The following is a 27,061-nucleotide window of genomic DNA, read 5'->3' as shown; positions in this document are numbered from 1 at the left end:
GACGTCGCAGATTGTACACAAACCGCACCGCTGACTTGAAGCACCGGTGGAGTTGCTCTTTGTGTGCCGCAGGAAGCCCGTGATAATAGACTACGTCACAGTAGGTGAACATAGGCATGATCACAGCTTGGACCAGCTTGCGCCGTGTTGGTTGGGAGAGGACTGCTGCAAAGCGGCGAAATGTCCTTAGAGTGTTGTATACCTTCTGTGTCACACTGTTGACCTGATGCTTCCATGTCATGTTATTGTCCAGCAGGAGACCAAGATTGACAACCCTGTCGGACAATGGAACAACTTCTCCACTGAAGACGATATCCGTGTGGGGTCGAACCGAGTCTGCTTTGGTGAAAACGATGGCCTGCGTTTTTTTGGGGTTCGGGGGAAGTCGATTTTGGTTGGCCCAGTTGGTGATCGCAGCCAAGTCGTTGTTGATGCTGGCAATCAGGTCTTCGATCTGTTCAATCGGCCCGGACACGTAGATTTGAAGATCGTCAGCATACAATTGATACTCGCATCTCAGGACTCCGGGTAAACCGTTGATGAAGAGGCTGAACAGCAAAGCGCTGAGACAGGATCCCTGCGGTGTACCGTCAGTTACATCACGAACTGCTGAGACTGCATCACCAAGGCGGACGGATTGCTTTCTTTGTCCAAGGAACGATGCGACCAACTCGCAGGAAGCGCTCGAGAACCTGAACTCTCGATTCAGCTTGTCTTTGAGCAGATGGTGGTCGACGCAGTTAAACGCAAGTGAAAAATCGACAAGAACCATGACGGTGCAGCTGTTGTTATCCAAGTTGCTGTAGATGTCGTGCGTTACCTTGGCGAGAGCAGTCGTTGTCCCGAATCCCTTCCTGTATCCCGATTGATGTTTGGCCAATAGCGGAGCGTTCGGGTTATCGAGATGATCGGTGATTTGGTCAAGCAGAATTTTTTCCAACACCTTCGACATCGCTGGAAGGACACTGATCGGGCGGAAATGCTTGGGCAGGCTAGGACTTGGTTGTTTGGGGATCGGTGTTACAATGGCTTTTTTCCACAAAGACGGGAAAGCTCGAGCTGTGATAATGGCGTTGAAGAGATGACAGAGTTCCGGCAGGATCAGCGGGCACAACATTTTGACAAACGAGATAGGTATGCCGTCGGTCCCTGTGGCATTGGTCTGTATGTCGTGGATTTTGCGGTTGACTTCTTCTGAGTTGGTTTGTCGAAAGTTGAATCCGTTTTCCCCGTGATCTACTACTGTTCTGTGGGCTGGTGTTCTACTCCGCGTGCTGCCTCTGTTCGTTCCTAGCTCTCGGTGACCGTCAGAAAAGAAATGGTTCAGATCATCAGCGTCGACTCCTTCTGCTGGTGGGTCTGCCTTGGCTGAGTTGTGTATGCCTTCTCTTCTGAGGTTTTTTTTTTTTTGTTCGATGCCACTATCCACTGCGACCAGGAATTAGATCTATTGCGGACTTGCAATTCTATTTATAGAATCACAAAGGCTTCTTCTGTTATTAGGCAGATGGGACACGCACACACGCTATTGTTGAGCGAGTGTGTCGAGCGATCCACTGCCGTAACTTCGCCGCCGAAGAGGTTTGAATGTTTTTCAATCCTCTTTGGCTCTGCCTTTCCACTCTGTACTGTCCAAATGTATCGCTAGAACCGAAGTGCACATTTTACGTTTACTTATACCCAGCTAGCCCTTAAATTCTGGTTTCTGAAAAACTCGTCCCTTCAAAGCACTTTTTGCGATCGGGCCGTGGAGCTCTGCAGGGCAATTATACAGAGAACAGTTGGTCCTTATACATGTGAAGAGTACAGGGGAAAGGATGTGCCGAGCCATGTGGGTTTGAAACCACGACCTTCCGCTCATAAAGCGAAACCTCTTCTGAGGTTGCTCCAGAGCTTTTTGGCGGGAAGTTCATGATTGAAGTGCTGATCAGCGTAGCGCTTCTTGGCCGCATGAATCAGCGAGTTAGCACGATCGTGCAAGCGCGAGTGCTTCAACCATTGCTGGTCACCTCGCCTCCGGTTCGGGTTACGCTTGTACAGCTTCAGCGCGAGGTCTCTCAGCTCGATGGTCTGCTTGATTTGATGCGTTATCCAAGGAGTTCTTTCATCACGGACGTAGATCATCCTTTCCGGCGCATGTCGATCGAGGAGTTCTTGCAGGTCGGCAGTCAACAGCGTTGTTTTTTCTTTTACATCATTCGACTCGTAGAAGCGTTGAAAATCCTTGGCTTGATACTCTGCTTGCAGCTGTAGCACGTCGACATTCCGGAAATTCCGGATTCGGGTCGTACGCCGGTTTTGATTCCTCACCTGGACGTCAGCCAGCATGTAGATCACTTCATGGTCAGAAATAGCGCTTGCGGAGACAGCCTTTGCTTTTCGGACGGACTGTGGACAGTCGGTGATCAGCAGGTCGATGGTAGTTGAACTGGTGTCGGTGATTCTTGTGGGACCAGTAGGCAGAACGGTGAGGTTGAACGTTGAGTGAATCCGCCTCAACGAGGTCAGATTCAGCGAAGGCAAGACAGACGCTACGTTGATGTTGAAATCCCCCATAATAAATGTTCTGTCAAAGCCAAGATCGAGCATCTCGAGAAGGACCCTTTCGTAGAGCACGGCGAACGACGGATTCGAGCACGACGGATTGTACACCACAGCCACCCCGACGTTAAGTTCATTGATCCTAATTTGAACTACCATGTACTCCACCCTCGTTGCGATCGGAGCTGCGATGTCATGGGTCGATTTGATGACCGGCGTTGCTTTGAGACCCTGTCGAACGTAAAGTCCCACGCCGCCGCAGGCCTTCGATCCCCGGCCGCGGCCAGACGGCAGTGAGTGCCGGATAAGGTTGTACGCTGGAACTCGCACCGGTCCAACCGGGGCGGAAGCTCATTTTTGTTTCAGTGACTCCGAAGAAGTGGTATTGTTGAGCGTCGAGCAAAAGTTTTACACCATCGATGTGGTGCTCAAGGCCCCTGACATTCAGGTGGCCGATTCGGAGGTTAGCGATGTTCGTCATTTTGGTGAGTAGAAACGCCAGCGACGTTTCGTGTCAGCAGCACGAAGATGCTGAGACATTGGCAGAGAGGGCGTCGAAAAACAGAGACGAAGAGTCCGAGGAACTCCCCGAACTTACCAGTTCTTGTAGATGCTCGACAGAGTTAACGGGGGTGTATCTGACTTGCCCTGGGAGAAGTACAGAAACCTTGTCGTTCCTCACAAAAACGGACCGAGCCGCACCTCGTTGTTTCAGCCGAAGCGCGTGGTTCCGTATCCGGAACGTGTTTATCGAGAGCACTTCGTTGACGGTGAAACGGTAGTCCAGGGCGGGTCCATGTTTCAGGTTTCGTAGGTCAGCGTCTTTGTGCCGCTCGAAGTACTTCCGTAGCACCTTCTGCCTTGCCTCGAGACTGCTGAAGACCGCAACGATCGTCGGAGTGAGTGAACGGTCCGACCACTTTGATGGTTTCGCAGGAACACGAAAGCAGTCCGTGATGCTCGCCTGTTCATCGCTGCATCCTACTAGGGTCAGTACATCTGCAACCAGCTGCCTGACGTTTTCGCCAACCTTAAACGGGATCTTGTTGATCGCGAGCCTGCAGGAGTTGATCGTTTGTGAGCAGGTGTTCGCGAGCTGAGCTCCTCGCTCAATCTTCTCTAGCTTTTCGCTGAGATCACTTGCTAGGCGAGTCGTGGTGACCTCCGAACGGGTGTTGCTGTTGACGACGTTGCGAAGACGATCTAACTGTTTCTTGCTGGTTTCGCGAACAGCATCGAGCTCGGCCCGCAATTTGGTCAGCTCCGCTGACAGTTCCTGGATGACCTTCTTCAGCTCACTGACCTCTCCGGAAGCGGTCATCACGGGTTGAGGTTTCGGGATGAGACAACCACGTACCGCGCAGTATTCGCAGAAGTACTGGTAGTCGTCGATTTCCTCCATCTGCGAGTCGCTGATTCTCACACATAGTGGGTGGAACCAGCGCGGGCATGCATCGCACCCGATCCAAGTAATCGTTTTTGGCTTTTGCTTTCCTTTGGACCCGGGTGGCGCACCGCGGTTGCAGACATCGCAGATCTCGTCACTCGAGCGGTTCTTTGCCATGTCGAAATTGTGATAGTACTGCTACCGGACACTATTGGCGCTGGCGTTTCAAAACACACACACACACTTAGCACATCACCTCACTTTGTTCAAAAAACTTTGTCAAACACTAGGCGGTACTTGCAAACACTGTAATTGTGTAGCAAACGGTTTTGTTTCGGCACTGGACAGTAAATCGTAGAAAACAGCGAGAATTTGTAATTTATATTTCAGCGGCTTTGTTTTGGTTGCAGCCGGCTGCCAGTGTTGCTGTTTTGTAGTAGGCCATGCTCACTACCTGCACTCTAAGCACAGTACCTTCCCGGCTACCCAACAAGTCGCACTGCCCCTGCCCTAAAAAAAACGTACCAATAAAGTGGAATACAGTAGTTGTTCGGTGACTGAACTGAACGAAAAATAACGAGGGGACTACCGATGCATAATATTTTTTTTATGAGATGTAAAAATAAAAATTACTCAAATTCAATTACAATGATTACTTTTCGAATTTCTCTAATTGTGACTTGAAATTACATAAAAGTTTGAAAAAAGTTTTTTTATTTGTTGAACATGATTTTGCCTCCATTAACCCCACGGTGATTTCGGTTTGTTTTGGTTTTTTGACGTTTGTCTGTTTTTTAACTGGGCTACGTCCCAGTTATCGAGCGCCCAGATAAAAAGTAGCCCAGTTAAACAACGCCCAGTTACCGAACAACTACTGTAACACGAAGCTTTTTCCAAGAAATTTTTGGAAAAGGAGTTTTATTCTCTCAGTCTGCCTAAATGCGATACAACATTATAGAAAGCAATACAATCACAAAAACAGCTAAATATTACCAAACCAACAATCTGTTTGTGTTTGGACTCGATTGAAACAAAAACCAACTGAATTGCACAATAAACAGGGTGACCACTCAAATTCCATTTTCAAATTCCCGACTTTTTCCCGACTTTTTTCCAGACTTTTCCAGGATGCTCAAATAATAGGCATTTGTTATCTAAATAATGATTTCAAACAAAAAAACTTCCCATAAAAAACTCAATATTAACCACCGAAAAAAAAAATCTCAATGAATTTAAAAAAATCCAAATATAGGCATTTTTTGTAATTACAGAAATTAAACAACAATTAAAAAAACTTCAAAAATTTAATTTCATTATTATGATTCAGAGTAGAAACCCAAACAATTAGTCTTTGAAAAAATAATCGAAAGTTCAACAACACTTAACACTTCCATGTTATTTTTTAAATTGATAAACGTATAGTTTTTGATACTTCGTTTCAACTGGAAGTGACAAAAAGTTAAAGATAACTGAACCTAAAATCTCGATCCTATTTTTTTTAAACTTCATCATCATGTTAAATCAAAGAATGATTTATTATTCATTTGAAGGATTTAGAAAAATGTCAAGGTATTCATAACAAAATGTTTTTGCCAAGTTCCCTTTTTAGTTTTGTAATTTTTGATATTCAATTTTCTAATAAATGCTAATTTATCTAGTGGTCAGTATTTAACTGTTTGTTTTTTCAATCAAAATTCAATTTTATATGATTGTATGATTTCCCACTTTTTTAAGCAAAATGTTTGATGAGACTATTTTTTAAACAATTTTATAGCAAAAAACTCAAAATTTCCTTGATTTTTTTTTGCAATTTCAAAATTTTCTTTTTGTTTTAAAAACGTATTTTTTTCAATTTTGGATTTTATGCGATAATTAAGTTTTCCGAAAACTGAAAGGTAAATGTAATTTACCCAAACTCACAAAAAAAAAGTTGAAGGGTAACATTTGGAAAAAAAAACATATTTTAAATTACTTAATGAATTAAGTTATACCATTAATAATATTTACAAAAAAAATCATTGCCACATTCAATTTGGAATCTGTTTTCAAATATTCAATTTATGTGACAAAATTAAATAGAATCTATTAGGATTTATTTTCATATTAGTTTTTCATTGACTATACCTCTTGTTTAATGAACAAAAAATGATAGCGATCATTTGATTCATAGAAAAATATTATGAAAATCTGTGTCAAAGACCCCAATAATCATTAAGATTTCGAATATAAGAAAGAAAGAAGAAAATATAAGAACAGCTTTTTAATACTCAAATATATTGAAATAGTCAAAAGAACCTTAAATTTAAAGAAAGTTACTAAAGCAGAAATGAGTGACTTCAATTTTAAAATTGTTCAAAAGTTGAAAAATAATTTTCAAACAAGTTTGTGCAGAATTTCCGACTTTTCCCGACTTTTTGACAAAAAATCACAAATTCCCGACTTTTTCCCGATTTTTTGCGGATTTTGGCGAATTCCCGACTTTTTCCCGACTTTCCCGATTTCCCGACTTGAGTGGCCACCCTGATCAACAAACAGCTCCTAATCAAATGGGTTTCATGATTCCTTCCGCGGCCGATTCTTGCGGAGTTGTTTTTGGCTCCAGGGTCAACATCAGTTGTCGCAACGCCGGTGCCCATTGAACGCTCAATTTTCCGTGATCCACAATGATAGCCCGGTGGATGGAACTGGCCAACGTTGAGTTTCCATCCGTGAGTGCTGCAAGCAAAGAATGTTTTGAACATTTTAAAAATAATCTTCATCAAATTAAATTACCTTTTGCAAAGCGAAACAATTTCCTCATTAATGCATCCCCCAAATCCTTCCAGCTGATGGAATCCAGCCTTCGTTGCACTCCAGCCTGTGTCGAACTGTCAAGCTTTCCAACAAAGTCCCGGAATGTCCGCTCCACAAGTTGCTTCATTTCTTCGTCAGAGGGAAATTCCGTTTCGGCCTCCGTCGAACCCGGTTGTGCAACTTTCGGAGGTGTACCCACTGCCGCCACCGGTGGAGGAGGCCCCACCACTGCTGGAGGAAGGCCGACACCACCAACAGGTGGCCTACTTTGGCCGGCAGTGGCAGCCGGAATAAACTGAGGCAACGAACTTGCTCCGGCAGCTGTCGTTGGAGGAAGCGTGGTGGTCGCTGCGGATGTTGCCAGCGGAAAGGCAACTCGCTTGTTGAGGTTGAATTTGGTGGGTGGTGGGGTGCCGGTTCCGGCATAGCTCAGCTTGGGAGGGTCATTCCAGCCGGGGTCGTGCGCTGGTTTTAGTAAAATAATGTTATTGTTTGTATTGTGAATGCTAACAGCACATTGCTTACATTTCGTCGCACTGCGATAATTTTCCCCACTCATTTTTGACTATTTAACAAATTTTCTAGTTAAGTTATGCAAATTTTCTTTCACAAAATTGAATCCAACCACTTTCGAAACTTCTTTCGAGGAAAATATAATTTGAAATTGAAATCGCCTTCGTGTTCAATCAAAATAAACAGCTGTCAAACAAAATTTAATTACCACAGTGCCATCTGTATTTTCAGCATCAAAGATTGAACACGGTTAAAAGAGATTGGTATGATTTTGTTTCGATTTACTCAAAACAGGCGGGAGCGAATGACCCATCATGTTAAAGTTCCCCTATAAGGCTTTCTAGGCCCAGTGAAAAAAATATAATTTAACCCAAAAATGACGAACTTCTCGTCACAGTGTCCTGATGCAAACAATGATCGAGCTCGAGCTGTCACAGCCCTGCGAAGTATGTTGGCTGACATATCGGGCGGTCAGTCAAAAAAACCAGCTAGAAGTCGCCTGAAAAGTTTTTTGTCAGGCGACTTCTAGCTGGTTTTTTTTGACTGACTGCCCGATATGTCAGCCAACATACTTCGCATGGCTGTGACATCTACAGCTCGAGCCAAGTCTTGAAATAGAATGAAAGGAGGGGACGAAAATGAGGGAGAGAGAGCTACATGTTTGCTTCTCCCAATTTTTTGTCGTTTTGTGCAGGTTTGGATCAACAACAGTAGAGGTCAGCTGGAAATCAGAAATATAAAGTCGTTTTGTGCAGGTTTGGATCAACAACAGTAGAGGTCAGCTGGAAATCAGAAATATAAAAGCCTGCTGGTGCACGGGACGTCCAGCTGGAACCAACTACCTCCCTGACTGAAAAGTTCGTCGGACGTCCGTCGTTTGTCGTCCGTGCAATCGTACGACGTCGCACGACAATGTCGTGCGACTTTCGCGCGAATGTCATACGTTTTTGCACCAAAATGTCGTATTTGTCGTGCGATCGATGATCGAAATTGTACGACATTGTCGTACGACATTCGACCGACGTCGCACGGTTTTGTTATTTAGGATGTCGTGCCTTTGTCGTGTGATGTCATTTCGGGTTTTTAGGTTAAGTTGCAGTAAAAAATAGATATTTTTTTTTATTTTTTTTTATTTTTAGATGTATTTTTATTGTAAATTTCACTTTTTCACTCGATTTAAAATACATTCATTAATTTTACTTGTGTGTCGCGATCTCCACGTAGTTTTTGGCGTTGTCTTCCAGTTGGTCTTTCAGCTCATCGCTCGGCATCTTGGCCGGAAGTTTTTGGCGTTGTCTTCCGGGTCCGGAATTTGCCAGCCATCATTTCGAGCCGACCGCCACCGTTTATGTCCCATGGATTGATGGCCACCGGAGTACGGGACAACGTCGGTTTACGTACTTCCGGAGCAGATGTTTATGCGGTCGTTACAGCTTCCGTTCAACAAACTGCGTGGGACAACACAAAGACGCTGGTTTGTTAGCAGGATCAGATTGGAAAATTTTTGGTTACCTGAAAAAAGATAACGTCATTCGGCTGAATCATCATATCCAAATCATACCTAGAGTTTTGAAGTTGAAACAAAGGGAATCTCATGACAGATATAATACTCAAAAAATCTGTGAAAATTCATAAAATAATTAATTGTGGAATATTCAAAAATTTAACTTTCAATGTAAAATTTTGAAAAAAAATTAAAAAACAGTTAATTAAAACTTATAATTTTTTTTAGAAAATAAAGATAAAAGAAAGTTTAAGACAACAAAAAATTCTAACATTTTAAATTTAAAATTAAAAATCAACATCAACGCATGGGTTTTCTCCAAAGTTTTATGGAGAAAACCCATCTGGACCTGTTTAAATATTTTTGATTTTTTTAAATTTAAAGTGCATGTGTTTCTGAAGACCCCAAAGTCTATGCTTTGAGGATGCTAAGAACTTAAAAGACTTAAATTTTAAAATGTTCGAATGTTTAAATTAATCGTAAAAATTTAAAATATCTGAATAATTTAAAAAAGAAAATTAATCTTTGACATTTTTGAAATTTGCAAATATCAAGAATTATAAGAATACACTCAAAAACCCGATGGTTTGACACCAACTGTTGTCAAACGAAAGGGGTCACTTTTTAGTTTGACACCCATTTTACAAACGAAAAAGTGACCAACCACCGGGGGCTGAGTGTAATACAATATAAAAATTTAAGAGATTAAAAATTGTGGAACCTAAGTATTTCAAAATTATAAAATTTTTAGAATTAAGAGTTTCAGAACTTAAAAATTATGAAAAACTAAAATTCTTAAATTCTATAAATCTTTAAGTCTAAAATTTAAAAATCCTTAAATTCTAAAATTCAAAAAAAAATATTTTTAAATCCTAAAATTATAAAAAATGCTAAAATTGAAAATTTAATAATTTTAGAATTTTAGAATTTTAGAATTTTAGAATTTTAGAATTTTAGAATTTTAGAATTTTAGAATTATAGAATTTTAGAATTTTAGAATTTTAGAATTTTAGAATTTTAGAATTTTAGAATTTTAGAATTTTAGAATTTTAGAATTTTAGAATTTTAGAATTTTAGAATTTTAGAATTTTAGAATTTTAGAATTTTAGAATTTTAGAATTTTAGAATTTTAGAATTTTAGAATTTTAGAATTTTAGAATTTTAGAATTTTAGAATTTTAGAATTTTAGAATTTTAGAATTTTAGAATTTTAGAATTTTAGAATTTTAGAATTTTAGAATTTTAGAATTTTAGAATTTTAGAATTTTAGAATTTTAGAATTTTAGAATTTTAGAATTTTAGAATTTTAGAATTTTAGAATTTTAGAATTTTAGAATTTTAGAATTTTAGAATTTTAGAATTTTAGAATTTTAGAATTTTAGAATTTTAGAATTTTAGAATTTTAGAATTTTAGAATTTTAGAATTTTAGAATTTTAGAATTTTAGAATTTTAGAATTTTAGAATTTTAGAATTTTAGAATTTTAGAATTTTAGAATTTTAGAATTTTAGAATTTTAGAATTTTAGAATTTTAGAATTTTAGAATTTTAGAATTTTAGAATTTTAGAATTTTAGAATTTTAGAATTTTAGAATTTTAGAATTTTAGAATTTTAGAATTTTAGAATTTTAGAATTTTAGAATTTTAGAATTTTAGAATTTTAGAATTTTTGAATTTTTTTATAATTTTAATATAAATATTTTTTTACTTAAAATACTTCAAAATTTCAATAAAAACAAAAGTTAAATCAACTGAAAACAATCTAAAATGCATTTTTCTGCATTGATAATCATATTTAGCATGTTTGGGCTAGAATTACAATATTTTGAATTTTTATGGAGTTCCAATGCACAGAGCCGCAAAAACTTTTTTTTTTTCGCGAAAAATAAAATTTTCATCAATACTTAGATATTTTGAAAACTGATGATTGCAAAACAACTGGATAGGTGTATAATGCATTTTAAAACACTTTTTTCATTGAAATGTTGAAACCATGGCTCGTAAATTCAATTTTTAAACTTTTTATTTTTTGCCCTTCCCCCTCGACTTTGGTCAGAGGCGAGGGACATAAACTTCAAAAAATATTTGCAACGGCCTAAAAAAATATAAAAAATATAAAAAAAAATCTGTAAAATATTATTCAGGATGTTGGTAGTTTTTAAATTTTGAAACTCATCATCGAGATAATCCTGGCGGCGCACTTATGTTAGAGTTTTTTTTATTGTACAATTCTGAAGTCCACTAATCATAACACCCAATATTAGCCCTCATACTTTCCGTCTTCCAAGCTCAATCTCGATACTTTGAAATGCGCCTCTTCCATCATTTCAATGACTTAAAGCAACAGTTCTATTGATTAAAACTTCCGGTGGATCAGAAAAACCGCCACGAGATGATTATTCTGTACCTCTTTTTCTCTTACCTTGGGTAGAACTTTTGACACTCGGTGTTTCATCCTCCTCCTCCTTTGGAATGAACCATATCCTCCATAAGCTCGGTTCCTTCCGGTCCCGTCTTCCGCCACGAAGACCTGGCCCGCCGGATTCATGCGTCTCGTCCTCCTCCCCCACCGCCACGAAGACCGAATTCTGAATATCTGGAACATAAGCTCGAACATAAGAAACTATAATTTGGCCACTTGCCCACTCCGGCCGGAACTTTTCGACAGAAAAAGAAGCACAACTTACCTATCAACCGGTCAAAATCCTTCCGAAGCCCAACATCAACAATAACGGGTTCGATTCGGTTGCAATCAAGTCCAAACAAGACCAGCTGAAGAGAACTGTCAAACTGTTTGCGTCGACGAAAATCGTGACGTCGAATTGAAGGAAAATCGATGGAAAAAAAAACAATGTCGGGCATGTCGAGTGTTTGTCGTACGTTTGTCGTCCTTTCGACCAATCGATATCGAAACGGTAAAATCAAAACCGCGCGACAGCTTGTACGACGTGCGACATTTTTCAAACAGGGTTGAGCTGCGACAAGACTCGCGCCGCGTCTTACAAGGAGCATGGAATCGATCTCGAAAATCTACCGGAAATCGTTCTGTGATCAATCATCCGGATGGACCATTTCATGATGTCTAGCTTGGAGAGGACAATTACGGCGCTTTTGATTCTCAAATTGGTGGCTGGTTCTTCCCATTTTGACTCTATCCAGGTTTTTAAGCGAAGATGGCGTTCGTATGTTGAACGTCCAAAATGTCAAAATCGCGCAGTAGCACCAACATTAGAAAAAAAAATGCGGCTGTCATGCCATTGCACACTTTTTTCGTAATGTTGGTACCACTGCGTGATTTTGACATTTCGGGTGTTCACCATTCGAACGCCATTTTCGCTTAAAAAGCTGGATAGAGCTTATTCAATCGATACCCGCAGCATCCCGCATCAGCATAACTCTCCCGGTGAGAGGACACAACGGACCGGATTGAGGTCCCTCGACAATGAGACCACTTATTTTTGTTTTATTCAGACGGAAATCCATCCGTAATCAGCAACTTAACCAAGACTTTTTCCCTTCTGCGTCTTTTTTCTGAAGCTGGAAACTGACTGAACTTCATAAATTACCCCAAATGAAACAGTTCTAGTGGTAGTATAGAACTAAAAACCAAAATTTTAAGCAATAATTTGATCTAAAGCGTTCCATTTCCTTGGCAGGTCAGAAAAGATCAGCCACGTTTTTCTAATCATCCAAAGCCGTCAAAACAAAAAAGCAAACACACTGATTCAAAATCACTTAAACATGCTTGTCAGATATTTCGCGACAGAAAATCGTCGCGAGAGTTAAACTTGCTCAATTCGGTTTAGTGCCGCGGCGACAATATGTCAAAATCAGTACATTTTCGATACCCTTTTAAAAGTGTGACGACGGATGAACTTGAAAAAGGTTACTTTTGACTTTGAGTGTATACACTTTGAGGGTATAGAGTTATCTAAGCCCGATCTCACGCACACTAGCGCACCATTTGTTTTGCTGGCGGGTACAAAATTTAACCTCAATCTTTTTCGTGTACGTACACGCAATACATGCGCACGTAGATAACTCTATACCCATTTCATTTCTTTTTCGCGCGACTTATTTAACCGTGTAGGAAAAAAGTCTCCAAACCACAATCAGCTCGCCCCTCGATTACCGTTTGAAAAGCGCGCCAAAACGCCTCATTGTTTTCCAAACTCGTGGTATTTGCGGACGTGTTTTTTTGTGCATGGTGCTTGAAAATTAGTTGATTAAAGTGGAAAATCTATAGATTTAGGTGAAAGTTTTGAGAATTTGCACGATTTCTTACGAATAAAAAGTTGACCAAAATGTTCGAGCTGGGTAATCTTTCCGGCGAGGCCAGCAGCAGCCTGCTGACCAATAGCACTTCCGGTAAGTTTTTGCTTTGCTTTTTGTCCTACTTCCGGCGCGAATAAAATGTTTCCGTGACATCGGTCAGGAATTCACGAGGACCACAGCATGACCGGCAGCATCGATGGCAGCGCCGGGATGGGGGGATCGTTTCTGGAAACTTCCGCCGAATCCGGCGTTCCGTGCAAGTCGGAAGAGGACGGCGGAAGCCAGCTACAGGAGGAACTCGCGGGTGGCAGTTCCGGCGGCGGCAGCTCGGTGTCTGGCTTCTACACGGTGGAATATCCGGTGACACAGGTCAACGGATGCCGCCAGTATGGGCCGCCGCGCAGTTGGCGGGGACCGTCGCCGGGCTACGGTTGCGAGGTCTACGCCAAGCGCATTCCGGCCAACTTTACCGAGGTGAACCTGGTGCCGATCTTCGAGCGGTGCGGACGGTAAGAGGGGGTTTTCCGCGGGAGGGCGAATTGGAGGGAAAGAGAGCAGACAAGTTTTCATTCCCCATTTTAAAACCCCAGATTGTACGAGATCCGGCTTATGATGGACTACAACAACCAAAACCGGCGCTACTGCTTCGTGCGGTACACCAACGAGGAGGACGCCCGGCTCGCGATCGAGCTGCTCAATCACCACTTTGTGCGCGGCAACAAGACGATCGAGGTCCAAAAGTCGTTCGAAAAGTGTCGCCTCTTTGTGGCCAACCTGCCGAAGGAGTTGGACCGCAAAACGATCGAGGTTTCGTTCCGGTCGCTGTTCCCGGAGATGACGCGCCTCGTGATGCATAACCGGATCGCGGACGGCACGACGAACCGGGGCTTTGCCTTTATGGACTTTCCGGACCACGGGTCGGCGTTGCGCGCCAAGAAGCAGACCACGCCGGGCTGCCTCCGGATGTGGGACCGGGACATCAAGATCGTGTGGGCGAATCCGCAGCGCGCGCTGGACCACTCGAACGCGGACGAGGTGAAGACGCTGTTTGTGCGGAACGTCGATCTGCAGGTAGGGTTACAGGCAATTTTCGTCAAGTGGACAAGTTATTCATTTAAACAAATTTTCTAACATTTTTATAGGTAAGCACCAAGGAACTCTACATGCTGTTCTCCCGGGTTGTGGACCGGCAGGACATTGTCAAGATTTCGCGCGTTCGTGAGTTTGCCTTTGTGGAGTTTACGCGGCGCTTCCACGCGGCCTTCGCGATGCATGCCGTCCAGGGCTTCCAGCTGAACGGGTACACGCTGGACATTGAGTGGGCGATGCCGCCACTGCGGTAAGTTTTATTTTTCATTTTTGTTCTGTAAGGTTTCGCGAGGGTAAAGGTTACGCTTTCCTCATTGAGGAAAAAATATAAAATCACTCGAAAATTGAAATTCTTAAATTCAACTCCTAGATATACCCTCACGTATACACATCGACTCATTATCATCTTTTGAGAAAATGTCTGACATGCTTTTTGTTCACACGAATATGTCTGCTTTCGCCAAACGGATTTTGTCCAAATTTGTTGCGTTAGGTCTGATTTGGGGTCCCATAAGTTCCTATTGAAAATTATAATTTTAAATGACTTAAAAAGTTCTGCTAAAACTGCTTTTAAATCAAAACGAATACAAAAAGAGTGAAAATTGCCCAATTTCCAATAGGTGGCAGTACTAAGCTTCCCTGTTAAACTGAATTCCGGCGGTCGTGCGATTCGAAGCGTTCTCTCGATGTCGATTGTGTCCTGCCATTTTCGAGCGTTTGTCGTGCATTTGATCGAATGTCAAAGGTGACATCTGCAATTTGTGTTAGTACTAGTAGGCTACGCAATTTGATGACAAATCAGTTTTTTCCAAGTCCAAGTCCAGAAAAGTTTATGTTTCGTGAATTTTAATTAAAAATTCCTTTTAAAACGATCCAATCTGCTCCAAATAGCACTGGAAGACGTTCTACACTCAAACCCCGATGGTTTGACACCAACTGTTGTCAAACGAACGGGGTCACGTTTTAGTTTGACACCCCTTTTACACAGAGTTCACACTTACTACCAAACGATTGTTTTGATAGTGTGCGTGAGCGCCGTGTAAAAGTGACAGTTCGTCACTTTTTAGTTTGACTTTGATTAACCAACGGGGTACAAACTAAAAAAGTGTCAAACGAAAAAGTGACCAACCACCGGGGGTTGAGTGTATTTAGTAATGGGTTCGATGTTTAAGTGCAAGCCCCACGATTCCAAATCCAGGGACTTTTAGGACTAGAAAAATGATCAAATCAAAAAGGTATCGTGAAGTTAAAAGTGAGAGTGTTTGCGTGCAACATGGAGTTAAACTTTTCCAAGTGCCATGGTAATCTTCACAGAAAGTTTAACTCCATGTTGCACACACTCTCACTTTTAATTTCTCGATATTAAAATAGCCTTTTTTGTTTCTCTTATTATTTGCTAATAAGAATCCTTTTAATAGGTTTCAACTTTAGTCTCTAACAGCAAAGCTTTGACTGACTCATAGAATTTCCAATCCAACGATCTGTTGATTTGTGGCACCTCGGATGAAATTCGTTTCCTTGTACAGATTATATGGCGGGTAATTAATTATACAATAACAACAAATAAAAAGCTATGAAAAATAGATTGTTTTAATTTAATCAACATAAAATTCCGAAACGTGGGCGTCCGACAATCGCAGGACATTCTAAAAAACAAAGTCGCCCGAAAACGGCCCGACAACGGCCCGTCAACGTCGATTTTCTCGAAAGCCGATTTCGTCGATCGTCGGACAAAGTGTTGCAAATACGCACGAAAAGCGCCCGAATTCCGTCGGACAAACCGCCGGAATTCGGGCCGTTTTGTCGAGCCGTCGGACGGATTTCGGGCCGTTGTCGGTCCTGTCCGTCTGTCAGGGATTCTTAGCCTAAGCTTTTATGGCAGCAATGCTTTTATAGCATTTTGTTTGCAGGTATTCGTTTTACGTCGACTCGAATTTGAGGGTAGGATTTCGGCAGCTTGCGTACACTGTTTACATTTCTAGTTTTTTTTTTTTTTAAAGACCTATAAGCTATTGTGTTTCATTTGTTTATAGGACCTATTAAAAAAAACTCTATATTTTAACGTCGTGGGTCTCTGTTATTGTTTGTTTGTCTATTACTTGTAGCATAAAGGAAACTTTTAAGAAAGCCTTTAAGAAAGCCTTTTCTATTAATTCTTGGAGGAAGGCATTAAACACTGAGTCTAGCACCGTTTAAAAAAAAAAATGATAGATAGACAAATCCAGCGAAAGCTCAACGCTGCTTTTTGATGGTGAGAGATTTGACAGCTCCCATACTAAATGTCTCGATTTTCATACTTTTTGTTAATTATCTTTAAAAATAAAATACTTAACATATGAAAACTATATATTTTTGGTGCCCAAAATTCCTGCTGAATCGAATGGTGTACTTATTTCGATTGCAATTTTTTTGAGCAGTTTTCATTTTAATAATATTCTAGACACATTTTGTGCACCTAATCAATCAATACTTTTATCATAAATAATCATTTTATTGCTAAAAATTGAGTTTTCCTAAGCTCCCATATTCAAATATATGGAAGCTGTCATTTCTAACACCATTGGCCACCTAGCGGCCATTTCAAACTGGATTCATCTATTGCAATTTGCCTGGTGGTGATGGTGATCTTAGCGCGTTGCAGACTGGATTTCGTCATGTATGTGTGATAGTTTTCCAGCCCGGGTTGCTTAGAAATTGACAATTCTACCAGAACAGGACAGGTAGCACAATGAAAGCCATCCCATCTCCACCATTCACCGGGGAAGGAAAAAGGAAGCAGAGCACAGGGAATGTTGATGCTTGACATACTTAAAAAGGTAGCGAAACTGCAGGCTCATTTTTCCCAGCCCTATAGTGGAAATCGATCAAATTGACCGTTTGACCAACCAAAAACCTTTAAAAAAAATGATACTTTAACCACCTCAGTGATTGGTACCTTCCTCCTTGCGTTGCTGCCATAAAAAGCGTAGGCTAACGAGCTTTTTGCTGCCATCTGTTGGAAATTTTAAGAATCATCCAAAAAACCACTGCGGTGGAAGATCCGGCCTACATCATCAACCGAAACTTGTCCTTTTTTATATCTAAAAAAATGTAATTCATATTATAACTTTTGAAATACTTCACTAAACTACATAACATATAGATACAGTCCAGAATCGATTATCCGAAGGCCTTGGAAAAATTTCACCTCGGATAATAGAAACATAGGATAATCGAATGAAGATTTTTTTTTTCGTTGTCTTAGTTTTGATTGATGAGCTTTAGTACGATTTAGAATATTGAAATCCAAGATGGCGGCCAAAATGGCGATGATAAAATATCGAAACTGCATTTTTTTGCCTTCCTCACTGAGGTAAGGCTATAATCCTGCTCTACAAATGAACTTTGAATAAAAACGTCGTAGACCCACCTTCATGTATACATATCGACTCAAAATCGAAAACTGAACAAATGTCTGTGTGTATGTGTGTGTGTATGTATGTATGTGACCAACAAACTAGCTCATGCTTCTCGGCACTGGCTGGACCGATTTGACCCGAACCTGTTGCATTCGACTTGGTTTAGGGTCCCATAGATCGAGTTTTATACAGATTGAAGTTTTGATAAGTAGTTCAAAGTTTAATTAAGAAGATTATATTTATTTATCTTTATCTTCGTCTTGAACAGACTGTTTCCTAACAGCTAATTAATTTCTTAAAACTATCTTTCGTCATATTTAAAACAAAACGGTCAGAAACTACATTAAACAAACGACAGCATACATCAAATGGTTGGTTGTGTCCATACACAGTATGGTGCACAGATAGACGAAACATAGACGGATTTCGACGAAGATTACGTGGTGGAACATAAACGATCAGAAGTTGAGACAATTTTTGACAGTCCAGCCTTTTCGTCAAAAGATCGAAGATGAACAGCTGCTGCATCCTCTGTCTCCTCTTCAACAGCGTGTCCAGCCCCAACAGACGACGGCGATCCTCGATTGATGTCTGCTCCGGCGGATTCCTCCACGGCAGCGTGCGTAATGCTAGTCGCACAAACGCGCGTTGCACCCTCCAACCTGGCGATGTGAACATTGTGATATGGTGCCCACACCTGGGCAGCATACTCCAACTGGCTTCTGACTAGGGCACTGTACAGAGCCTTTAGAGCGTGGATGTCTTTGAAGGCAGTCGTATTTCTTCGGATGAAACCAATTGTAGCAAACGCCTTAGCCGTGACGGAATAATAGAAACATAAGTTATGTATAAAAATGTGTTTTCACATATATCCGGATCTCACTTAAATGTATGTAAACTATATCCGGATCCACCATCCGACCCATCGTTGGTTAGTTTATCAAAAGACCTTTCCAACAAGTTCAAAACATTGGAGATCTGGCAACCCTGTCTTGAGATATGTTCACTTAAGTGATATTAATGTACTTTTTTACTCCGGATCTAAAAAAGAGATGAAATTTTTGTACAATTCTCGGGTGAGTTTTCAAAAAGCCGTAAGAGCCACCGTGACCTCCGACACTAATTTTAATTTTAATCCAAATTGAAACGAAATTTCATTTATTTTTAATTTAGAGCACTTGAAGGACATGCAGATGAACAATCTCAAACATTTTTGGAAATGTTTTTTCGTAAATAGGTCGAGTACCGTTGCAAAAAAGGCTTTGTTTACCAATGGCTCTTAGGTCTTTTTGAAAACTAATCCGAGAATTCCATCATATCAGCCATTGTTGGTAATAAGTGAGGAAGGCTCCAACCACATAGGTGGATTAAGTTAGTTTTTATTTTACAGGCAACCAACCATTCAAATTTGACTAAAATGGGGTCGCAGAATTCGAATTTAATGTATAAAGTAAGAAAATAAAAAAAAAACACAATTTTTTTGCTTGTGATTTGATTATCTGAAGTCCCATAATGGTATAATCGAACTTCGGATAATCGAGGCTTAACTGTAGTGTCTTATGAGGCCCCAAGACCGATCGAATGAGACCAAAACGATCGAAATCGGTTCTGCCACTTCCGAGATAATCGAGTTCAATTATTTTGACCAACATCCAACCACACACACACATGGTGTCGATTTCTGGAAAAGTCAGGGAAAACCTGGAATTGTCAGGGAATTTTATTTGACCTGGAAAAGTCAGGGAAAGTCAGGGAATTTTAAGCTGGGTCAGGGAATTTCGATGATCTTATAAATATTACTACAAAATTTCATTTGTTTTTGAAAATTCGCCCTTGATGATGTATTTGAATGTCTTCCAGGCCAAACTTTGCAACACTGATGATATTTAATTTTTTGTATTGGTCAGTCCGGAAGGAACGCAGAACTCCATATAAAAAAATTCTTAAGAAAAGGTTCACGATGAAAAGCGCGTAGCTTGTTTGCAATATGTTTAGGTTTAAAAATCAAATAATTTGGATTTGATTTGGATTTTCGTTCAACTGAAAATTACTAGCGCACACAGGGTGGGACAATATGAGGCAGTTGCCCCAACATCCTCAGAGATTTGTTCTAAAATTGGTTGTTTGCTTAGCATATAGGAACCATAGAGAAAACCATAAATATTGTCAGAACAATTAAATGATTTAAAAAATCAAAAGTTAGAAAATTCGAACATTTGAAAACTTAAAAAAAATATAAAATTCTAAAGCATAAAGATTCTAAATTTTAAAAATTTAAAAATTCTGATATTTTGGAATTGTTGATTTCTTAGTTTTTTTAAATTCTTATTCCAAAATTCTTAAAAAAAATTGTAAGGTTAGAAAATTTTCCAAAATTTCACTTTAGTATTCGTTATCTAAATTTTTATTTTTCTCAAAATTAAACTGAACTATGATTTAAAAACGATCCAAAGTAGTCTAATTTTGTTTAATCTAAAATTAAGCAAAATAGTGATGATGAAATGGAATTAAAAATTTAAGAATTAAATTCAAGAATTAAAGAAATAAAACAAAAATTTATGGAACAAACAGTGTTGTTACAGACTACACTCAACTCATTTTTAAACATACTGACTCTGAATATTTAAGCAGGCCAAGGATTGATACCTAAGAGCATGCAATGGCACTGGCCTTGTTGCGTGCTCTTCGGTTGACGTCCACGTAAGGAACATCCTGGAAGGAGCGTAACTAACTACATCCGTAGTTCTGTTAGATCATCCGAATTATCTTGATCAGAACAGTATAGCTCTGGTTCCTTGCGAGTGTCCTATTTTCTTACCTCCACGTTGGCTTGGTTTTCATGATGACCTAGCTGGTGGCCTGTGGAAACGGATCGTAAACCTTTGACCACCGCGGGTCAGAGTCGAGACGGCTAAAAGAAAGGGGCGCGACAATGTCGGAAAGGGAAGTAATTTGTGATTGTAGACGGTATTGTTTTGATTCGCAGTATGTTAAGTCAACTGCTGTGGATGTACCTGAAACATCGCACAACGGGGTTTCTCTTCTCTTCATTCTCAGCTACCACCTATCTCCTATTTTTATTTTGCTCTTCTGATTCCCAATTCTTCACTGATTCTTCTATTTAATATCCAAAATTTGATTTAAATTTTACTAACTTTTGATTCTCCCTGGGCTTTGTCATAATGAGTGTCATAGGTTTGATGCTTGTTTGGCAAAGAGTATGATTTGATTCGATGTGGAATTAAAATCGAAGTGTTCAGTATATTGCTGAAGCTTCCATTTTTACACATGGACACCACTTCATGCTGCGAGAACCCACTTTGGCGTAGTCTCAGGGCTTAATCGATGGCCGGTAAGCTGTCATCGAGACAAGGAGGTTCTCTGATAGTGGAAATATCACATTTGTACAATGAACCGCTACATATGTGATTTTTCCCTATCTTAATGTGGGTGTCAGGTTAGGATGCGGATTTAAAAAAATAGTGATTGTAGAATTTAGGATTTTAACTTTAAATATCAACTTTTTATACTTTGCCTTTAGTTATTTAGGGACAAAATTAGTAACAGAGAATTTAGTAATTCTATCAGAATCGGTGATTTTCATTCAAGTAGCATAAAAACCATTCTAATTTGTCAAAATTTTCATAGAGTCTCGATCAATCAATAGTGAAATGATATCGGACTAAATTCGTTGATCTGTTGAACTAACGGTTGTCGGATTATGATTGTATCGACCATTGTTGCGAATCGAGGATCTACTGGAATTCTGACGAACAAATGGTCGTCTCTTTTTCAATTCACGAGTTGGAAAATATCAACTGTTATTATTTTTTTTTTAAAGAAGCCAGACAGGTTTTTTTTGGTTAATAATTAAAATGTCGGGGATTTGAGATAAGAGTAGCTTTCGGATAGGTTGCTTTAAATCTTGTATTCAATTCAAGTTAGGTAGTTATCCGCAAATGAATATTTGGACTTATATGAATAATTGAACATTTTGGACTTATGAATAACACACAACTGTGCGTTTATTCTAGAGTCAGATCCATACAGCGTCAGTGTTTATTTGGTCGAAGTGTACTAATTCATTGGCAGATCTGATTCTAGTTGTAATGTACGACAAGACTACTGACGGACGTGACAGGACGAGGGCCCAGTTTAGAGGTTTCGACATCAACGATGTGCGGCTAGATCACCCTCCAAAAAAAAAAAAAAATATTTACTAACTTTTGATTCTCTTATCTCTCAAAGCTTTTCCACTCTTTTCTATCAATTGATACTGCTGTAACAAACTTTGTTTTGTTTTTTTTTTCCCTTAAAAATATACTATTCCTTAATGTACTAGTAATATCAAGTCTAGTTATCATTCGCCTAATCTTTTTTGATTTTATTGCGAACTTATTTATTTGAATAATTCTTTATCTGTCCTATAAATTATCATTACTACAATCTAAGCTTGTTTTGTATCTCTATTTATTAACTATTGTCTAATTTTACATCTAATACATCTAGCTTCTAATTTTTTTTTTCTTCAAAATACGCTCATCATTCTCTTACTATTGATACTTGATTTTTATAAAATAAATTCTCTTTTACTGTCAATTGTTTTCAATCTTCACCATTTTTTTCAAACAAGTGAGGTTTGAGCCCTTACTCAATTTATGGAATGGTTAAAGGATTAACACAAATATTATTATTGTATTTTTGGTAAACTTTTATAACATGCTTAGGACCAAAAATTGTAACAAAACACCGCGACAAAAGAAATAGCAACAGATAAACACGACTCAACACTAGGAAAGATTTCAGCAGAAAACAATACACAGTAAAATAACAATTAGTTTTTGAATTCAAACTAAAAATAAAACAGTTTTTGCTTTAATGAAAGTTGATAGGCACACTATAAATGGTTAGGCGCTTATACTTACATCAAACCCTACGTAATGTACCACCCCCGGCCGAGTTAAAATGCGTAACCGGAAAGAAGGTGTGCATGCCTGGCACGAACACTCAAAGCGTGTTCTAGCGTGCTGCTCGTACTGACTCAGAGCAAGGGTGAGATGTAGGTGTAAGGGCAGTGCGTGTTCGTCGGGAACCTTGTGCATAAGATCGGTCAAGGCCCGTTCTTACACTGAAAATTGCGAATTCCTCACTGAGGTAAGGCTATAATCCTGCTCTACAAATGAACTTTGAATAAAAACGTCATAGACCCACCTTCATGTATACATATCGACTCAGAATCGAAAACTGAACAAATGTTTGTGTGTATGTGTGTGTGTATGTATGTATGTGACCAACAAACTAGCTCATGTTTCTCGGCACTGGCTGGACCGATTTGACCCGAACCTGTTGCATTCGACTTGGTTTAGGGTCCCATAGATCGAGTTTTATACAGATTGAAGTTTTGATAAGTAGTTCAAAGTTATGTTTAAAAATGTGTTTTCACATATATCCGGATCTCACTTAAATGTATGTAAACTATATCCGGATCCACCATCCGACCCATCGTTGGTTTGTTTATCAAAAGACCTTTCCAACAAGTTCAAAACATTGGAGATCTGGCAACCCTGTCTTGAGATATGTACACTTAAGTGATATTGATGTACTTTTTTACTCCGGATCTAAAAAAGAGATGAAATTTTTGTACAAAAAACGGAATGGACGTAACACCTTATAATGTGGCCCTCTTAAACCTTGCGGTTTCGTCAACGGATCCACAGGTGTGTATCGTTCTTTTTGCGACAAGACTCCGCCTCCCGGGTCTCCTAAGTGTGAAGGTATGGCACGGGGAGAGGGCACCGATTACCTATATTTACACTAAGAATTTTTGTACAATTCCATCATATCAGCCATTGTTGGTAATAAGTGAGGCAGGCTCCAACCACATAGGTGGATTAAGTTAGTTTTTATTTTACAGGCAACAAACCATTCAAATTTGACTAAAATGGGGTCGCAGAACTCGAATTTAATGTATAAAGTAAGAAAATAAAAAAAAACACAATTTTTTTGCTTGTGATTTGATTATCTGAAGTCCCATAATGGTATAATCGAAAACGATCGAAATCGGTTCTGCCACTTCCGAGATAATCGAGTTCAATTATTTTGACCAACATCCAACCACACACACAGACTTTTGCTCAGAAAATGATTCTGAGTTGATATGTATACGTGAAGGTATATCTAGGAGGTGTATTTAAAAGTTCAATTTTCGAGTGAAATTCTAACCTTTCCTTAGCGAGGAAGGCAACAACTCTAAATTTCTAATCTAATCTAATCTAATCAGACCCTAGCCCAGCCAATCTTTTGAAGGGATCCTGGAGAGTGCCTTAGGTTAGATGACGCCTAGCACCCTCTTGTCATTTATTAATATTTGTAGTGCGCCATTGCATTAGAATGCATTGAAACATCACAAGCGTTAAAGCGGCCAGGCCTACTGGGTTGAGTTTGAGCACTGAGTGTTCGAACAACAACACAATTTTGAATCGACAGGGGAGGAAGAAGCGTGGGGACACACCACCATACGCTCCGAGATTTGGTTGTATTCGTTGGGAGCACCATGCTGAGAAGGTTTGGTACTCCGGGACCCTCTGGGATGGGACATTGTATTTCCACGAATGCCCTGGACACTATTTGCTGTGGTTATAGCGCCACAACTAGCTCTATGTAACAGTATTCCTAATTCCAATCTACGATCGAACCCCGCCTCGAGCGACTTTGAATTTTCGTTCATATTCATCATTTCAAATTTATGTGTTCTTAACTTTCTCGTTGGGAGCAGATGGGCATCGAACCCAGAACCATTCGCTTACAAAGCGAACACCGTAACCAGTCAGCCACGGCCGCTGCCCATGAAGGCAAAAACTCTGAATTTGTTCAAAAACTTAAAAAAAAAACAAAAAAATCAATCTTAGAAAATCGATAATTTGTTGTGTGATCTTTCGATTGATGTATAAACCGACTGTAAATTTATAGTTTTATATCAAGTATTTCAAGAAAAATATTGACCCTTTTAAACCACAAACTCGGAACACTTCACTATTGCGGATGTAAACAATCATTGGTTCTCTCCAGGAGTACCTAGTTTTTAACAAAATAATAGCATCACAAACTGAAACTAATGAAACTCAACCTTAGTAATGTTTTAAGAAACTATTTTTGTGAAAGTATCAGTTAAATTCAGGTGTTCCAAAATTGTGGGAGGCACAATTACATCCCACAATTATGGAACAGGCAATTTGGCGACAGCGTTTTGCTGCTCTGGATAAAATAGTGTTGAAATTCAGTTTTTTTGTTTTAGAAGTGCTATTTTTACTAGTGAAATAGCAAGAGAACCAAATAATTGTCCTTAAAAGTAAATATTTTTTGAAAAAAATAATGGAGACTCGCGTCTGTTTGTCTGTGACCAAAGTTCTATGAAACCCCCACCAAACCTTTAAAAAAATATCATTTGAAAAATGTTTCAAGATATTAGAAGATGTACGCAACAACTCATCATACAATAACCACCATCTGGGAAGTAAACTGACAAACACTCGATTTGACCTCAAGATCCAATATGTAGTTTAGTACTGTAAAACTAAATAACCTATTCCTGCCAAGATAGAGCTGTCCGGCGTTAAAAAAGCACGCGCAGCAGGAATCGAGTTTGAATAATGTTGCCGATTTATTTTCAAATGAAAGTTATCCCAAAACAAATTGTTCCAGAAGATAAGAAACGAAGTTGAATGTTTGCCTCAAACCTTTATCGGAAAGTTTCTCTGACGGATTTCTTTCGTAGTATAGTTCCACTATTCTCCAATCCGAAGCTAAAGTGCGTCGTTGCTGACCCCTTTTTGTTCAGAGACGATTCGAGATTGTCTAACCCGAAGATAATGGTGTGAAATCGGGGGCTGCTAAGAAAGAATACACGATTGCAAACACGCATGGATTGTATAGTAGCATCTTTTGTTAACCTTTTTTGGCAGAAGAGTCATATCGGTTAGTTCGGAAATATTTATGAGAGCCTTAGAATTAGATGACTAGCCTTTGAAGTCCGTACTTGAAAGCACAACTGTAGACAACAGAATTCCATCAAAGATTTTCCAACGGGTAGCTTTGCCCTCGAAACCTTCAACCTCCGCCAGAACTTGCCGCATAATAATCCCGCCAGTCCCACTTGCAGAAACTCGTTCCACAACATGAAGAACTACGACTTTAACGTGCTGCTGCGCATGAAGTGCCTCGCCAACGACTGGGCCCTGCCGATCCTGCTGTTTGGGCGCATCTTCTCGATGAGCTGCGTGCAGTACGTGGCGGTCATCATTCGGGACAGCAAGCGGCAGCAGCAGGGCCACGTGTACCTGGTGGAGATTTGCACGACCGGGCTGTCGGACATCCAGAGCCGCGTGTGCGAGGCCATTTGCGCGTTCGTGCTGGAGATTGGCACGCTGCCGGCGCTCAACCTGGTGCTGAAGATCTGCCAGGATGAGATGAAGATTGGTAATGGGGACTGATGTTTGGTTTTTGGAGCGTTTTTGAACTAATGATTGCTTGGCTTTTATTTTTCAGTTGGTTCGATTCCGTCGATCGCGCACCCGGTGTTGCACTTGGCGCGTGGTGTGGATCGGCGCTTGGAACTGTTCTGGAACGAGATCGTGGACCTGTGCGAGGGCGCCCACCAGCTGTTGAAGTTCTCGTTCGACGACCTGTACGCCATGTACCGGCGAGAGTTGGACAAGGGCATTCGGTACTGCTACCTGGAGGACATTCCGATGGAGGATCGCATCATCGGCTGTCAGGACCCGAACTACCGTGGCCGCGGGCCGCTCAACCCCGATCTGGACAGCCGCGAGATCATCCTCGTCCTGTGCGATCGCCAAACCCGCACAAACTACAACTTTTCCAGCAAGAACAACTACATTGTGGAGAAGATCTCCTCCTTGGAGGCCGTCGGAACGAGCACCCTGACGTACAAGGTCCAGGCCATGCTGCCGGGACGCTTCGTTCAGGCCGGCTGTGAGCGGCTGCCCCGTAACGCAGCCGTCCCGTACGGCCACAACCAGTACTACAACACGCGACTCCCGGCAGGCAGCGGCGAGCCCACCAACACCACCGGCGCGTACATGCTCCACCCGGAAACTGGACTTCCGTACCAGCTGTCGGGCTCCTCGACCGTCGCCAACACCCTCCAGAACATCAACTTCAGCTTGCCGCCTCCTCCGCTGCCGGCATTGATTCCGCCGCCGCAGATCTACGGTCCACCGGCGCCGATGCCGCTCGTTCCGGGTTTCTACAGCCCGGACATGAACCTGCTGACGCAGGCCATGAGCCAGATGTGCTTCGATCCCGTAATTGGAACGTTGCTGGCGCAGAATATGTTCCTTTAAGCGTCGTCGGACGACTTTGTTTTTTGATCTTGTTCTATGAATTTTTGACTTTACTACTTTATGAACCAAACTTTAACCTGTTAAATGTTTCTAATCACTCTACTTACCCTTTTATAATGACGATTTCTTAAAACTTTAAATTATTGCGTTCATTCTCAACGCATACGTTACGTCTTACGTCTAAGAAAGAAAAGACCACCGA

The 27,061-nt window shown here is 40.4% G+C and overlaps 3 protein-coding genes across 4 annotated transcripts; 1 reads left to right on the top strand and 2 right to left on the bottom strand.

Moving 5' to 3' along the window:
• Positions 1–4,816: 4,816 nt before the first annotated feature.
• Positions 4,817–7,415, bottom strand: LOC6054605 (steroid receptor RNA activator 1). The gene is made up of 4 exons (XM_038249550.1): positions 7,247–7,415; positions 6,701–7,186; positions 6,453–6,643; positions 4,817–4,986 (listed from the first exon to the last, which is right to left on the bottom strand). The coding sequence occupies exons 1-3, from the start codon at positions 7,278–7,280 to the stop codon at positions 6,471–6,473; spliced, it is 693 nt and encodes a 230-aa protein (XP_038105478.1). The 5' UTR covers positions 7,281–7,415; the 3' UTR covers positions 4,817–4,986; positions 6,453–6,470.
• A 797-nt stretch (positions 7,416–8,212) lies between these two features.
• LOC119765108 lies at positions 8,213–11,603 on the bottom strand. Its single transcript, XM_038248270.1, has 3 exons — positions 11,423–11,603; positions 11,158–11,331; positions 8,213–8,746 (listed from the first exon to the last, which is right to left on the bottom strand). The coding sequence occupies exons 1-3, from the start codon at positions 11,595–11,597 to the stop codon at positions 8,628–8,630; spliced, it is 468 nt and encodes a 155-aa protein (XP_038104198.1). The 5' UTR covers positions 11,598–11,603; the 3' UTR covers positions 8,213–8,627.
• Positions 11,604–12,789: 1,186 nt separating this feature from the next.
• On the top strand, positions 12,790–27,022 carry LOC6047401. 2 transcript variants are annotated; one of them, XM_001864432.2, is made up of 6 exons: positions 12,790–13,103; positions 13,171–13,519; positions 13,601–14,081; positions 14,153–14,349; positions 25,656–25,972; positions 26,042–27,022. In XM_001864432.2, exons 1-6 carry the CDS (start codon positions 13,040–13,042, stop codon positions 26,857–26,859), a joined length of 2,226 nt encoding a protein of 741 aa, XP_001864467.2. In that variant the 5' UTR covers positions 12,790–13,039; the 3' UTR covers positions 26,860–27,022. The 2 variants fall into 2 exon arrangements, with proteins under 2 accessions (XP_001864467.2, XP_038122570.1); XM_038266642.1 differs by having other exon boundaries at positions 25,644–25,972.
• Positions 27,023–27,061: the final 39 nt, after the last annotated feature.

The sequence above is a fragment of the Culex quinquefasciatus genome, chromosome 1, assembly GCF_015732765.1.
Source record: "Culex quinquefasciatus strain JHB chromosome 1, VPISU_Cqui_1.0_pri_paternal, whole genome shotgun sequence".
NCBI classification, from domain to species: domain Eukaryota; kingdom Metazoa; phylum Arthropoda; class Insecta; order Diptera; family Culicidae; genus Culex; species Culex quinquefasciatus.
Note: the sequence above shows the minus strand (reverse complement) of the source record. Positions and strands in the feature narration are given on the sequence as shown.

What these genes read in the sequence shown, in the direction of transcription:
- LOC6047401 (XM_038266642.1), top strand. Translation starts at nt 13,040, where the DNA reads ATGTTCGAGCTGGGTAATCTTTCCGGCGAGGCCAGCAGCAGCCTGCTG. An exon ending in ATCTTCGAGCGGTGCGGACG is followed by an intron (nt 13,520 to 13,600) that starts GTAAGAGGGGGT and finishes TTAAAACCCCAG; the next exon opens with ATTGTACGAGATCCGGCTTA. An exon ending in TGCGGAACGTCGATCTGCAG is followed by an intron (nt 14,082 to 14,152) that starts GTAGGGTTACAG and finishes ACATTTTTATAG; the next exon opens with GTAAGCACCAAGGAACTCTA.
- LOC6054605 (XM_038249550.1), bottom strand. Translation starts at nt 7,280, where the DNA reads ATGAGTGGGGAAAATTATCGCAGTGCGACGAAAT. An exon ending in TTATCGCAGTGCGACGAAAT is followed by an intron (nt 7,187 to 7,246) that starts GTAAGCAATGTG and finishes TACTAAAACCAG; the next exon opens with CGCACGACCCCGGCTGGAAT. An exon ending in ATTGTTTCGCTTTGCAAAAG is followed by an intron (nt 6,644 to 6,700) that starts GTAATTTAATTT and finishes CTTTGCTTGCAG; the next exon opens with CACTCACGGATGGAAACTCA.
- LOC119765108 (XM_038248270.1), bottom strand. Translation starts at nt 11,597, where the DNA reads ATGCCCGACATTGTTTTTTTTTCCATCGATTTTCCTTCAATTCGACGT. An exon ending in GGATTTTGACCGGTTGATAG is followed by an intron (nt 11,332 to 11,422) that starts GTAAGTTGTGCT and finishes CTTATGTTCCAG; the next exon opens with ATATTCAGAATTCGGTCTTC. An exon ending in TGTCAAAAGTTCTACCCAAG is followed by an intron (nt 8,747 to 11,157) that starts GTAAGAGAAAAA and finishes ATCTTTTTTCAG; the next exon opens with GTAACCAAAAATTTTCCAAT.